The sequence below is a fragment of the Ischnura elegans genome, chromosome 1 (genome assembly GCF_921293095.1).
Source record: "Ischnura elegans chromosome 1, ioIscEleg1.1, whole genome shotgun sequence".
Lineage (NCBI taxonomy): Eukaryota > Metazoa > Arthropoda > Insecta > Odonata > Coenagrionidae > Ischnura > Ischnura elegans.
Genome location: NC_060246.1, coordinates 88,387,490 through 88,403,607, shown reverse-complemented (window position 1 = coordinate 88,403,607; position 16,118 = coordinate 88,387,490). Strand labels below are relative to the sequence as shown.

At 37.9% G+C, this 16,118-nt stretch overlaps 1 protein-coding gene across 1 annotated transcript in view; it reads right to left on the bottom strand.

Moving 5' to 3' along the window:
• The window catches only part of LOC124165468 (calexcitin-2), a 288,439-nt gene that overhangs the window by 17,213 nt on the left and 255,108 nt on the right, over positions 1-16,118 (bottom strand). Inside the window, exon 3 of the mRNA XM_046542904.1 lies at positions 15,088-15,140. Coding sequence (XP_046398860.1) covers positions 15,088-15,140 — 53 coding nt within the window. The remainder of the gene's footprint in view (positions 1-15,087; positions 15,141-16,118) is intronic.

Below are 16,118 nucleotides of genomic sequence, written 5' to 3'. Positions count from 1 at the left end.
TGTTCCTAAATCCGTTTCCTGGTACAGCATTCTAAAAAAAAATTCGTGAGTACCATTTTCTTCAGTTGATAGCCAGTTAACTTTCAATCGACACCGGAATCCATTAACGCTCACGACAGAATACCGGATCATCATTCGAATAATTTAACTTGATGACGAAAATTTATCGCCTTAAGGGAGGATTGTGTTCTTGAAAATCGGTCGAAGTTTCCTTCAGTGCTGATGCATTAGGCTACACGGTTCCAAAACGAAGGTAAATGGCCTTGAAAAATACTATAGCCGAGGAGATAATTCAAATCCTTCCTCAATAACTCTAAAGATGAAAAAAATTAATCTATTCATTCGAGGAAAAAACACCAAAACTTACATAACCTACAAATTCTATCTTGCAATACGGTTTTAAGGTCAATGCGCATGTCTACCATTGGAAATAGCTGAAACATATACCTAATAACTTTATCCCATTAAGGAAAATGACTGAGACCTTGGTGCCTGAATTCTTCCAAAAATTTAGAAATATATGCCATTCATTATTATTTCTACCTGATAATTTCACGCAAATTCACTATAAGTATCATAATATGTATCAAGAAAATATCGAGGTGTATATTAGGGGGTCAAAGGGTCCGTGCCCCCTGAAGCGAGGAAAACAAAAAAAAAATGACATACCGTAGGCTGAATAAGCTCAATGAATATTGCACGAGGGAATATCCGCGGCACCCAATAGCATTTCTCCATTTGTAAATTTAATTGTATAAATTTAACTATATAATATGGAATGAATACAAAGGAGGAGGTCAAGAGAGCACCGACCCCTCCCCCCCGAATACCAAAATGGGGCTAGAGGCCTCTGATTAGAAGGATGAACTTATTTTAAGTACCATGTTAAAATTACTCAACTCCTACACCTAATGGAAACTATATATGACCATCGTGTTATTTAAAAAAATATTTCAAGTAAGCATACCTAGGGCATTGAAATATTCATTTGAATCTTTCAAGTGCATGATTCACTAATTTTTGCAAATAATACCCAGGCTGTTGCCTATATAATCTTCCTCCTTATGCCCACTTTACCAATAGATAATAAAATTAAAATAACACAAAAATGCAACGGGAAAATTACCTTTTCATCAAAGGTGTCAAATAAAACTTACAGACAGAACTGTATTTAAGTCTAGTGCCCACTTGACTACACGACACCAATGACACGTAAATAATCTTTTACACTCTGGAATAGTGGTGATATTCATTCACACTATCGGGCACAATCAGAACATCGTGACTAAAATCTTAATTACACGCCATACTCCCTCACTTCTGGTCTAACCCGCTTTCCCATTTGCCACCTCTTCCTCCTACCTTCCGCCGCGGTACTTTGCTTGCTCATCAAATTCTTTTCACGGCTCGACATTATCCCTCGGTTCTTCTCCCGATGTAGTATACTGCCCACGCCGCCGCCTCACTTGCCTGATTCTAAAGCATCCCCTCCTATCTCGCGAGAGTCCATTGCCCGTGGAATTGGTCCATAAAACACCCTCTCGCTGCTACTCTTCGTCCTCGCTTGCTCCTCCGCCGTACAAGCCTCATGCTCCGGCTCCTCAATCAAATCCATTCTGGCGGCGTAGGGGGAAGGCCTCATTGAGTAGATTCGGGTCGCGAGGGTGGTGGTGCAAGGAGGAGGCGGCTGGCGCTAGTGTCGCACCCTCGTCCCCAATTACTAGTCGCAAGTGCACTCATTCCTCTCGACCCATGGGTGCAGTTCTGCCATCCCTCTCCAGCCGGCCTCTTTAAAAGACCCGTTCGCGTGAAATACGTGGGCTCGCGATGGCGTAATTTAAGGAAGGAACCTTATTAAAATATCGATCTAAAATTAATCTTTTCAGTCTATTTTCTATCTAACTATTTTGCCACATTTTAATGAAAGAATAAAGACAAATATGGCGAAAGAATATTCTTCTCTCGTAGACGAGAGAAGGCATATCCCAAGCAGGCGTCTACCTCCTTGTGAACGTTACCCTCTTTCAGTCTTATTCAAAATCTGTTCACCTGGAACACGAGGAAATGTTTTACGATAGGCACCTTACTCAAAGACCTAGTAGAAAACATCTCTAGTCAGTATGTTTGAAATTTGACAACATTTACTTTACTCCCTTTCTCATTTATCCCTTTCTTCCCAACTCCGTACGTTTTCATAAATGCGAGGCGTAAAATGCAGAAATGTGAAAGTATAAAAACGAATACAAAGAACTCACATAGACATTTATTTGCAAGTGAACGATACGCTGCAATTTTTTATGAAATGATTTTATTCCTCGAGGAAGCTGCGATTCAAGATGAGTGATGTTGGAATCAAATTTTGCTAGGGCAATGCATCTATGATGCACAAGTTATCTTTCCCTGAAAAAAAACTTTTTAGTGCTTGTGTTGTTGACATTTTTCTGTGCTCTGACTCAAAAAGTTTCCGAACTAATTGAGTGGCTACATAAATGCCCTTTGATGAAATTCGACTTTCCCTATTATAATATGATATTCTGGCGACATAAGAAGCAGGGTAAAATGACAACACAAAATTTATTGAATTTTCAATCAAAAATTAATTTTACGGAGAATAGGCAATTTAAAATACCTTGCTTCATCGCTCCATATAAAAGAATTATAATAATGTGTGTTTTCTCGTTCTCAGCCGGAGCTCGCTGATTCTCTCGCTCGAGCCGGAAGATGGTGCAGTAGCACCCCCAGATCATCTTTCTCCATTCGTTATCTTTATAGAACTTCTCATAGAGGGGTATACTTTAAGGAAGAGGTCATACTGGAAAGCACTGTCTAAAACCCAGGCTCTCAGCATATCTTCATTTCTGAGAACAGCTTGTTACATCGTTTACTTTAAAAATATAAAATTGAGCACAAAATATTTAAGTATTAGTAATGTGATGATTAATTGGGTGAGTGCAAACCTATTTGAGAAATATTTGCATTTTAACTTTATCCTGCGTATGGAATTTTTAACTTTCTTTTACACGGAAAACGAAGGCATGATGGCAGGAGGCGACTCAGGTCAAAATCTCTAGCCCAAACCACCTCTGTTAGCATATTTAAATCTTTGAGAGCACTATAATGTCATTTTCCTTGTTATGTATCTATAATGCGCTGTATAGTCAAGCAATATCTACTTTTGAGCTAAGAAAAGGGTAAAATAAATCATTTTTGACGTCACTGGGTGCAAATTCTTCACATAACAACGAAAGACCGCAATGCTCACGTGCATAACTTCACTACCCTTGGTTTCCTCGCCGCACGATATCCTCAGATATCAAGCAGACATCTATCTGTATGTTAATGATACGTCGCAATTTTCCCAACCAACGTATGCAAATCAGTGGCCAGCGTCAGATCATTACTGTGATGGACTAAGTATTACATCTGTTACAGATGCTGCCAAATTACATGTACTGGATGAGAAACGAGTAGAGAGGACATATATTTACGTTAGTTAGCACCTTCTCTAAGGAGCTAAAAGAGCTTCGTACAGATGGTTAACATACACACTATTAGGACATTTCAGATCAATTAAATAAACATTGAAATTTACTGAAGGGATTGAGGGTGATATTATGAAATTAAATTATTTTCGAATTTAAGCAAAAAGCAATGTTTAGTGCCAACTGAGCATGGCCATCCTGGGGGCGGAAACCAGTTAGCCGGGAGGGGACCCTCGTTGGTAAGCTCGGTCAAGTTTGGCAAGTACGAGGATAGTCATTTATGAAGGAAAAGCGCCATAAAATGATCCTATGCACAATAATTTGATAATTTATGAGCTTGGCAATTTAAAAAAGTGTATCTTTTTTTTTATCATACCTACAAAGGGCAGCGCCTACAAATGTATCACCATAGTGGCATTTTGTTCCAAGAGTTGTCAGGAATTATTACGTCACTCGGTTTCTGTACACACATGCCCGGCTGCTATTTTTGCATTATTCTCTCTTTCTATCATGTCATACGATTTTTCTTTGTTAAATGTCTAAAATAATTATTGAATCGATTCTTTCCCTTTTTTACTTACACGACCTTCGAATTTTACTCACTAGTGCTTGTTGACCCTCAGTAATTGCTAACCCTTTCAGTATTCCAAGAGGATAACCTCAAGTGCATTATTTCGGATGCATTGCTAAGCAACGACATTGTAAGTGTCAATTTCCTCAAAAAAGGGCAGTAATTTTCCATACGATACTGCAACAAATACTTTGCCTTAGCAACACATTAGTTACTCAAACGGAAGAAGGTATATTTCCCTGAAATGAAGTTGTTTTTGTATGACTGTGGTTGGTATTATTTTGTGCACAGTGATAGAACGAATGAAAGTTCCCTAAATTAAAGATATGATAAATTTCACTTTCATTCTAAACTAGCCTATAGTTTCCCATTGAGAATCTCGTGATTGACCCCCTTTTTTCCACAGTAAAACTTGCACCTGCGAATGAAGTCTTTTCACCAATCTCTCTCAACAGTCTCTTTAGCATAGTGAGATTACTCTTCACCTCTTTTCCAGCAGCTCCCTTATCATCCCCGACTTAATTACATATTTTTAACCCTCCAATTCTATTCCTACGTCACACGAGCGCTCTGCCCTCTAGCAGATACACACATTCATCCATTAGAGACTGCCTTGGGCTCACTCCTCTCATCCCATTATCTCAGCCCATCTAAAAGGCGGACGCCTCTCAGCCACCTTGCACGACTCGTCTGAGTAGCGGTTTCCCGCTGTTCTCATCGCGGAGGCCAAATTTGCATGGGTCCGGTTTTGCCTGAAGCTCACCTCAAATTCCCGTTAACCCGTACAGTCATGAAGGAAGGTGGATGTGCCAATTATACTTTGGAAAAAAATGGTAATTGTCTTTCTTAATCATGGAGGATATATAAATATCCGGAGGCTTTCGCAAAGAGGTACTCCAAACCTATTGCAATTAGCGGCAGGAAGATAGTAACATTTGCATTGATGACAATATGCACAAGGTCAAGGGCGGATCCAGGATATTTTTTCTGGCTGGGAGGAGGGACACAAGAGTAGGAAAACAGGAATACGATCTTCTCATACTTGAGATTAAAAAGTGATACAACAATTATTGTACGAAATATTCTATTTATTTTAATATGAAAGTTATTGGTATGAAATTATATGATTGAGGCTTCGTAATACACAAAACAAAACAAACGTAATGATAAAGGCATTAAAAATGTTGTCTATTTTTTAAGCGTCTGGGGGTGCACGTGCCCCTGTAACCCCATCTATCCTCCTACATCCGCCTATGCGGAAGGATATCGTACGGTCTACTTATTTCATTTAAAAAAAAACTCTGCTACACGTGTTTCAATTGCCTTGCAGTCTGCAACAGATATATTTAATTTCGAGGCAAATTTATCTTATGACACAGTTAACTGCGTTAATTTTATTACCAAACCCTACTTTCCTCCCGCACCCTTTCTTTTACCCCTTGTGACATGACGCAATTCCAGAATTTTATTCCATTGGTATATACAATGAATTATTTTCTATGTTTCTGTGCTTCCTGCATCTGTACATCTGTGAGCAATACGTGGAAAAATCATAAAGTTATTCTCTCTTGCTTCAAATTATATGAGCCCCCAAACAAAAATGTGTCAATTAATCATACTTTAGTCAGTCATATAGGACAACAAAAGTTTTACTTTCATCGAAATTTAATCCCATTAAGTTAGCCATTACTTCTATTTTCAAACCATGGCAATAATGAAAGTCAGTGTTATGCCTCAGTTGAATATTTCACGCATCGGAGAAAGACTCCTAAAAGAAAATCGAACATCCAATTCCTTAATGACAGATCCTACTGCTACGACGACTAGATTTTAAAGTCTAGAGGATCGTTATTTATCTATATGCTATTTTTTCACAGCGTAACGGGCCCTGAAGGGCCTAGGAATAGTGCAATTCAAACGAAGGGATCCTTTCATCGTATGAGATAAAGAACTACGAAAGCCTAGCGCCATGAAAACTGGGCACCTTTCGCCATGAGATCTAGGCACCTAATGACGAATGTTTGAAGAGATAATCAAGTAGGCGGCAGTGAAGCGTGAGAGACGCGGCTACACTGCATAGATACTGCAAAGATAGCGAAGAGAATGGAGGTCAGGGTCAAGAGGGCAGAGTATCCTTCTTCACTAATGTGTGCTTATTCATTCGCAGTTTATTCTAGGCTAAAACAAGGAACTTAAGCTTGTGGATGTCCTTATTTTGCATGAGAGCCCCGCATTACGTTAAAGTATGGAGAAAAGTTATTCCTGGAATACAGCATCAAAAGAATGCCTCGGCGGGAGGTATCTCTTTTTTTACTCTCGGACTATTAAAATACAGATTTCTTTAAGAATCATAAATTAAGCTTCAAATTTCTTATTAGTTACTCAGCTACCCCTATAATAATGATATTTATTTTTAATGGAGGATCGGGTTGGTGTGGTGGCTAGAGTGTTGGCTCCCCCCCCCCGGGCTCGGGTTCAAATCCCAGCGGTGCCAGAGAATTTTCACAGACTGCCCGATCACTGCTTGGATGTTGTGTGGAGGACATTTCAAGCGCAACACTATGACCGTCGGATGGGACGTTAAGCCGCGGTCCCCTTGGCGCCTTTCGTTAAGAGCAGGCTGATGCCGACGTCGGGTTTCTCTCCAACCTTCCTTCCATACCCTCTCATGGCGCAAATGACCTCAGCTGTCAGTCGCCTCCTCCAAAAACCATACCATATAGTTTTAATAGATATTTTTTACTGGCATTGATGATTAATTATAACCGTACGGGCACGTTAGAAAAATATTATTTGTGGAACAGTAAAAATAGCATCATGGATGCTGGACACTTTCAAGAAGCCACCCTCAAAGTGGTTGAGCAAAAAATCTATTGAAAAAATCAAAAACATTCACAGTTTTTCATTTAATTTATGAAGATATTCAATAGGTTCTTAAAAATGGAGCTTTACATCGGTGGAGGGTTAGGTAAAAAAATGGTAAAGTTTTACGCAAAAGAAAAAAGAACTCGAGATAAGTTTTAGCAACTGATATGCGGCGTTGAGGTCATTTCATTGCGGCAAAATTATCTTGACCTACAGAATGAGTATAATTGTTTTAAGGGTGAATGCCAATAATATTTACATCAATCCTTTGGCTGGGAGATTAAAAATCAAAGCCGATAAAAGGTAATGGGTAATAAAACTTATTGACTTAACAGTTACTAAATGTATACATACACAAAATATAATTTCTAAATGCCACGAAATGAAGTAGCGCTAAGTTTGAATTTATAATGAATGTTTGAAATAGAAGCGAATTCAATGAGAAAGACGAAGCAATTCATGCTATGATATACGATACTTATTTATTCAATCTCTTACCTTAATAAGGATTTGTAAAATGTTCTCTATATTCTAGTTTGCATTTCCTGAAAAGTTACTCCCTGTCAGCGTAAAAACTTACATTTGACTGATGAAGTGGATGGATATTAATCTAGGACTTAGGTTTATAATAGAGTTCTGAGGATGATTTAACCAGTTAGAGAGTTAGAACACGCAAACGCAGGAAATCATAGCAGTGGAATAACAGTTTGCAAATGAAAATCCAACATTTTCCGTGAACAAGACGCTTTCCACGCCAACTATCTCCACAACCCGGTGCTCTGGGTATTGATTACACTTGTGGAAGATTAACTGGTCCTGACTAGGAATGAAGAACGATAGCACTAGAGAAGTTGGGACAGATGATTCTACCGAGTCTCGAGGAAAATTAAATAAACGCAAAACTATGACCAAAGGAAGAGTAAATTATTGGGCAGCATACGTGAAAAGGAACCTTAAGAGGGTTAAACAAAAGTGCTTAAGGGTGGAGGTGAAATAAAAGAGGAGGAAATTTTATAAGCTGACCATAGTAAATTGAAACTAAGATCTTCAGCCAAGAGTGGTTGTTTCCGGGAAACTTTGAGCGTTTTCCAAGTGAATGTACGTGAAAGAGAGAAAGAAATAAGAAGCTGAGTTTCCAAAGTTCTCTCTCTTTCTCTATTTCTGGATACGGGTCGCTCTTAAACAGCAGATAAGACATGTTCTTCCTTCTAACTCGGTTCTTAAGACGCAACCTGTTCTTTTAGACGCCCCAGTTTGATTGAAACTCCTTAAAGGACAAAGTGACATTTTTTCAGTCTGCCACACCCTCAGAGAGGTTATTTTATGATGAAAAATGGCTAAAATTCAAGTTGTTTTTGGGGTGCAGGGCTTGACAAGCTTATTTTTCCACAGAAATTAAGGGTTTTTGTGTGACTAGAAATGAAAAAAATACACATTAATTTCTTGCAAGGCAGTCTTATATCGAGAAGAGATGAATGCATGAGTTGAAAATTGTTTCATTTTGCATAACGTCGGCCCTCTTTAATCTCATATTTATCTTATTACATGCGTCTATACCAGTACAATGATGCTATTCGCCCGATCAATAATCTGCGCTGTCAAACTTTTCCCCATTGAAGTGTTTGGTTGCCTTGGAATGAATATCGTTATGATAAAAATTGATATCATACTTTTAATAATACAGGAATCATGATAAAAATAAAACTCAAGCTCTTCAATTCCGAGCTTACAGCAAATGAATGCTCTATTGGAAGTCAAATTATGCTGGTAAAACGGAAATTGCCCAGCGAATAGCTCATATTCCTTACAGGATTTAAAACAAAAATCTCATTAAAAATGTAGACCATGAAGTTTTTTATTCACTGTACATATAATTTGATTTCTGATATCAATGGGCCAATGGAAGCTGAGGTCTTTTTAAGAAAACAAGGATGGTCAACATAGGTATAATTGTTGAGTAGCTCAGCCGATTTGAAAGCTCATTAATATGCTACGAACTACGTTGTTTACGAACAAAGGCTTGCAAACTACGCCCTAGAAGAAAAAAAGAATAGAAAAATTATTTTTTACTTTTTCAATAAAATAATGGAATATTTACTTTACTAATTTTTTACAGTTAATGATTAATGAGAATATTACTATGAACTCAACGCTGGCCTTCTTCCAAGTTGATGTCATTGAGTTTGATTCTTATAATACGATATAAATTCACTAAAAATTAATTAAGTGTGCCTAAGGCGGCAAAAGAGCTCAGTTTTCAGTAATCTCTCCTACCAAACCCAGTAAGCTCGTATCTCATGGCAAACCCAGTCAACGCAACTGACTTGAGCCACTACGCTAGTACTTCAGCCACTCATTTGTCATCCAATCTCTTTCATCAGATTGGCATGACCAAGCTTTGTCTCCAGGAGCAGGACCCGTGAGGGAGCATGCATTTTGTCGCTTGGAGCACCAAGGGGACTACAATGAGGCGTTGAGAGACAACGGAGTTTGCCGAGTGATTAGCCCAAAAATGGCGGCACCCAACAGCTCGCTATGAGAGGCAAGAGGAATGCAAGCGGAAAAGGGGAGCCAGATTGCCGAAAAGACCACAAAATTGATGTTGATCTTTTACTGGTTCGTTTCTGCCAGGATTAAAGCCCAGAGGCCCATTCAGCAAGGGAATTTTAGGAAAATATTGCGACGTGAATCTTTTTAATTTAATTTTATTTCAACCTAAAAATCTTCCCCGGTACCCATGACAATTCTTAGAGATTTTTGCGCAAAGTCAGGATATACTGTAATCTGCAATTCCAAAAAAATCTACAAAATATTCTAAATGCAATATTTCCAGCCATAATTCTGCACTGGAGCCAGTGATATCGTAAAAATAAATCAAAGTTTCCTTCTATATCCCAAAAGAAACTGTATAGTTTTTTAATTTCATAAACACTAGTAAGCTCTCAAAAATGGGGACAATTTGTGCTTAGTGGTCAGCTGACGATATGAATACATTCAGAGAATACCGTTAGATGAGAAAGTCACGCTGTGTTTCACTCGGAGGCTGGTTTGAATTGGATAAGTGAACTTAGTACTCCACTGAATAAGCGAGAAGCGTGTAAATGTAACAGATTCACATCTGAGAGTCCAGTTACAAACTAGCATAATAACAGTTTTTGACGGGGCATCAGAGGGCATCACTCGGAATTGGAACCCCAGATCCTTCGGCCTTACGTTAAACTAACTAGCATACCACGTTCCTGAGATACGAAAAAAATCATCGTTAATTCACACGAATCAACAACTTACTAATAATATTTAAAAATGAAAATTTTAACTAAAAGTTGAAAGTAAAATTTTCAGTCGGAAAAAAGTTACCCAGGTTTTTCTGTGGTTAACACAAAAAGGTCTTTTTTAATGATATGATATCGAGAGCTTCTCGCTAGGTCGTCAGGGTACAGATTCCTACAGTAACAATTAGTTCTGAATAATTGCCTCCTGTTTCTAACATAGAGGTTCTTATACAAGTAAGAAGTATTTTACTCAAAGTTAGCGATATCACGTCACAAGAAAACAGTTGGTCTACTCTACAATGCTACTCACAAGCTTATTCATTATTCTTTTGAGAGGAAGAGAAGTGTATAGGTTACCTTCCAAGGTGATGAATGTGCGAACTGTAAACCAATGTGGATAATTTAAAAAATAGAAAATATTCGAGAACTAATCCCATTCTATATTGCAACCTCCCATCAACATGCAAATGGGAATCGGCTTGTGTCTTACTTTTTCGTATCATAGTCTGTAAAGAACTCGATATTGCCGGATTGATTGAGTCGTTTCACCAAAGTGACCGATTAATTATTTTCGATAAATGTGCTACGAATTTATTTAAGCCTTCTGGCCAAGTCGAAAAGGAATTTTTACGCGAGTTTCGTATCGCGATGGATGTTTGAAGTCTCATCACTACAAAATATAATGTGGAGAATCCAAAAAATTCCCGAGGGCATGGAGCCAGCCCTGGCCGAACCGCCGTGGCTGGGGACTCTCCCGTGGGTGCAGTCTATCCACCTGCACGGATTCGGGCGCGGGAGGAGCAGCGACGTTTCCGATAGGTCTCCATCCCCCGATGCACGACCGATACAAAACGGAGGACCCGGAGGCGGAAACGAAAGACATGGACACATCCTGCCCCCGTGGGGGTCGGTCGGAGACGATAAGGGGCGGAGGAGGAAATGGAACCACCTGCGATGCGCTTCCGGATGGGAGAAGGAGACGATGCAGTCCGTCGGTGGATCCATGGATACACTTGGTTCCATGTCCCAATACACGAGCATAATAGGAACTGGGGTTCCAGCCGGGGACCCGGAGGATTCCAGACATCCCGTGAGGAAACGTGCCCCAGTTAGTCACGAATTTTGCCGAGTGGACATGGAAGAATCGTCTTCGAATCAATTTCGCAACTGAAGCACTATCATTGATTCGTCCCTCTTCCCGTATTTAAAGTTGAATCTTGTGCACACAGTAAACTTCTTTTCATATATAAGTAAGAATGATTAGAAGTAGCCTAGCTCGAAAGGACTTCGGGAGATTGAAACTAATATTTCATCTTCTAACGACCTCTAGACATTTTTTTGGAGAAATATGTCACAAATAAACAAAAATATGAGCATATATTTCTTAAAAGAGAACACAAAACACAATTTATCATAAATCATCATACATGCAGTCTCAATATCATAAAGCCAGTATTCACATAAAGATTAATCGTTAGTGTGATTCGCTGCATGTGTCAGCTGGCCGATGGTGGAATAAGAGAACGCCTTCGAGAAAGGAATGCCCCAGTCAAAACAGTGAGAGAGTGAGTTTTTGAAAAATAAAGAATTTTTTCTTTCATTAAGTTGCCTAATCCTTTATGTCATACTCAATAAATAACCAAAATCGTTGAAAAAAAGTGATGATGCATAAGATGCAAAGATATTTATTCTCTTCCAAAATGGTATTCCCAATTACTACGAGAGCCCAAAAGAGATACGCTCCTAAATCCCTCATTTAATTCTTAGTACCATGCGGCGTCAGCCGTTACATAAAAAAGTCTCACCCTTTTTTCGACGATATTCTTTCAAATCGACTTCAAGTGATTCGCCTCATTAAAATGCTCTCCTTCAACCACTTTATTTAGCTACAGGCTTTTGTGAAAATTACTGAGTTATTCATATAACTACATTGAAAATAAGGCGCAAGCACACACCCATTTGCAGGTAAATGGTAGGTTGCAATATAGTATGGAATGAGCCCTTCAATATTTTCTATTTTTTAAGTTATTCACATTGGTTTATAGCTTGAACTTACTTCACCTTGGAAGGTGAAGAAAGTGTAAACTATACACTTCTACCCCTCCCCTCAAAATAAATATCCCGCGTCTACCCACTTCCTCTTCCTCGTAACTCAGATGTACCTACACTTCCTCTCTTAGCCTCTTTGCACGCCAATTTATTTAAAAAGAAGCACTAATGTAACTTGCACTGCCAGAAGTTTAAGAATCGTACCTTTGGCGGTGTCGTGGAGGCGTGGAAACTGGCTAGTTTTCAATCGTTTATTTTTAATTTTACTTTATTTCACCCAGCATGATCACGTTTCGTACCAACGAGCGTATATGAAGCTAATGTAAATATGAAAATCATTCAATCGGTGATTCAACCCAAATAATGGCTTGGATAAGATCAATAGAGCATGCTAATTTCATATAATTAGGGTTTGGTGGGGGGCAGCTCTTTTCTCTGTACCAAATTAGAATTCGCGGATTAATTTTAAGTGTGTCCGAAGATTTCTACGGGGAGTCTGACCCAGGACCCTACGATCAGCAGCCATTTGCTCTTCAGGCATAGCACAAGAAAGCTGGATATTGGCTTAGAGAAGAAAATGGTGCGTTGAAATTAATCCCAAATTGAAGCTAGTCCAATAGAGAAAAACGAGAATTGAGGAAGGAGGGTAGTTAAAACCTGAAGTTAATGGTGCGGATAAGAGAGACGATGGAAAGGAATATGAGAGAAAATCTCGATGATGTTTTGCTCTGCTCACTGCCTGAGTAAGAAGCCTGGAGCAAAACACGGCCGCCGAATATATTCCGGGAGAGGAAAGGAAAAGGAAGAGAGAGAGAGAGAAAACAGCGCAAATGACACAGTTGAGTGGCTGATTAAATGTTCTCTGATGGATACGATAATGGATGGTTTAATAGAGTCCCGCGGGCGACTGCTGGCTTCTCGCCTGACTTCCTCTTTAAATCCTCCGCCTTGGCTTCACTCGTTCATATTCGAGAAAGAAAATGAAGATATCCTTGGAAGAAGAGACTTGAGTAATTTTTGGTAAGTCGGAAGTTCTATCTTCAAGATCTTTCAAGATGATAATTACCAATTGGTAGAGAGGGTAAACTTTTAGGCTAAGACTAGCAAGCATTTCGCGAAATTCTAATTGGCCATTGGGTCTGCACATTCCCATCTCAAAAATTTCCAGGGAAATTACTACATTTTCGGCATCTCTCTATTTCGACCCAACGGTAGATTCAAATGGAATACGATAAATAATGAAAATATTATTAAGCAGCCCTACTAGACCCAATTATTGCATTGAATTTCCTCCTTCCCCTCTTATTAAGGCTTATCTAATCTACATTCTCCAACCGTTCCCACGTTTATCACAAATCCATCTATCCACCACAATTTTCAGCATTCTCTTTCTGGCTAGTCCTCATTTCTTTCACACCTTCTGCCTTCTCCTCATATCACTTGCAGTTTTCTACTCATTAACAATGTTTAGGACCTCCTCGTTCCTTTTGTTATCTACCCATTTCCCCCTCTTCATTATCCTGTGTGTTCACATCTTGCACATTGTCACTTCTTGTCCTCCTTCAAAGGCGTTCATGTTTTATCCATTAATAGCTACACTTAGGATCACAGAATTTGATAGACGCTTATTTTCCTCTCTTACTAATCCCTTCCCTAGCAAAGAAGCGTCACCTTTGCTACAAAATATCAACCTCACGCAATAAAAACCAAGGAACCATAGCTTCATGCTTAGTGATATTCACTCAGGCACAAGGCGAAAAAGTAATGATTTCAACTATGTACTTCCTTTGCCTTGATGAGAAAATCAGAGTACGTAGTACACACTTTTATTTATTGCAATGGATTATTATTATTATGCTTAATTACAAAACTAAAACAGTAATATCAAGAAAAAAGCAGATTAAACGAAGTAAAAGTGTAAAAAATGAAAGGAAGACGAAAATAATGCAAGTGATTTTACTATTTCTTTCAGAAGAATTAAATTGGAATAGGAATACACGATATCCTTATTTTTTATTATGTAAAATCTCTATTAATTTTTTGCAACGAAAATCACGAACCGTATTCATAATAGCTTAAGTAATAATAAGTGAATCGTAAAAGCACATACAAAGAATTAAAACCAACTACTCATATAAAAATTTAGTGCAACAAAGAGTTAGTCAAACTTGTTGCTTAGATCAAAAGTTGGTAATGTATACTGAGGAATATGATATAATATGACTATAATATAATATACACTATAAACACTGTACCAAAGTTGCGCATAGGTAAAACTCAGAGAGTGGATTGCACAATGCTCGAAAGAGATGTAAATTAATTTGTTATTGGCCTTAGAAATCTTCAATTGCAGTATTAAGTAGGTTAAAATTGAATTCTGATGCCTGCCCACATGATCACGATTTATGAGAAATGAAATTTTTCCCAGAAAACTAAAAAATCTAAACTTGCCGGCCACATATAAAGAAAAAATAAAATCAACTGAAAACTGAGGGAATAAAAAAATACTGCAATTTTACGAACCAACAGCATTTTCATTTTTGTTCAAAAATACTGATATTACTGATACAACCATATAGAGCAGAAAGTGTTAATTAAAATTGTTGCTTTGATCAAAAGTTGGTAATGTATATTGAGATATATTATGTAATATCACCATAATATAAAACTGAATACTAATAAATATTTTAATAAAAGCGAAAAAAATCTAAACAAAATATAATTGGTACAACATTTTATCATAAGAAAATAATAAATTATCTCGCATAAAAACTGCAAAACTGCTCCGCGATACAAGGAATAAAAGGAAGTTAATTATTATACACTGAAATTGCGAATGTATAATCACCTCAATAGCGAGCTCAAAATCCTTCTTCTCAATGGTTCCACTCTGGTTCACATCTGAAACACATAATAAAAAGCTATGAATATTGAGTAAATAAAATAACTTAGAGGAATCGCATGCTTATATATTTAACCTCATAAAATAGCAGATATAAAACTTTTATAACTAATAAATCTAGGACGCAAAATTTCACACAGGAATGGAATTTTACAAGCTGGAGGAAATTTTATCATATGCCATCGAATTATGATAAGATTTACTTATCTAATGATAAGATGCTTAAATCTAAGTGAAACACGATTGTGGATGATTGAAATGTAATTATGCACGAATTAAAAATTTATTAGCAGAAAGTCACAATATGCAAAGTACTCAAAATCAGACAGGGGATTGGCTGATGCTCCATTCAATTGATTCCCGCAGAAGAGGGGAATTTTAGCTCAATCGATGATTCAAAGAGATGGCTTTTGTTCCTGGAAAGGAAATTTTCCCAATCCTGGAGCTGCCATAAAACTTCAAGATACAGCTGGATTGGTTCCAGCTCATAATTTCCAGGATTTTGAGATTTTCTGCAAAGCGTCAATTATAAATTAGTCTCTCCCAGCAAACAATGCGTCGCCGTTTCCTTTCAATGGACATGAACGCGAAGTGAATTTTTTTATCCGTAGTCTGGCACATTGTTCGGCGTTTTATATTTTTCAATGGGAGGATAAGAATTTTGGCCTGGGGAGAAACATAAATTCAGCATTCACTCGTATTTATAGCCAAAAATCCAATCAAAATGAAATATTAGCGCTGGATTCTTCCAGGTCGCAACTCTGAAACGTCAGATGGCTATATTTAATTTTATTACGCTGCCGCAAAAAACTAGTTTATAAAATCTGGATTTTGACGTGTTGAAGAAAGAAGATAGTAATCTGGTAATCGATATTTTTCCCTGAGCCTTATATTTAAAAAAAACAACTGTTTTACCAAACTGCCTTTTATATTTAATGGTGAAAATTTCTCAATTTATGGCCTGGTCATTATGTGAA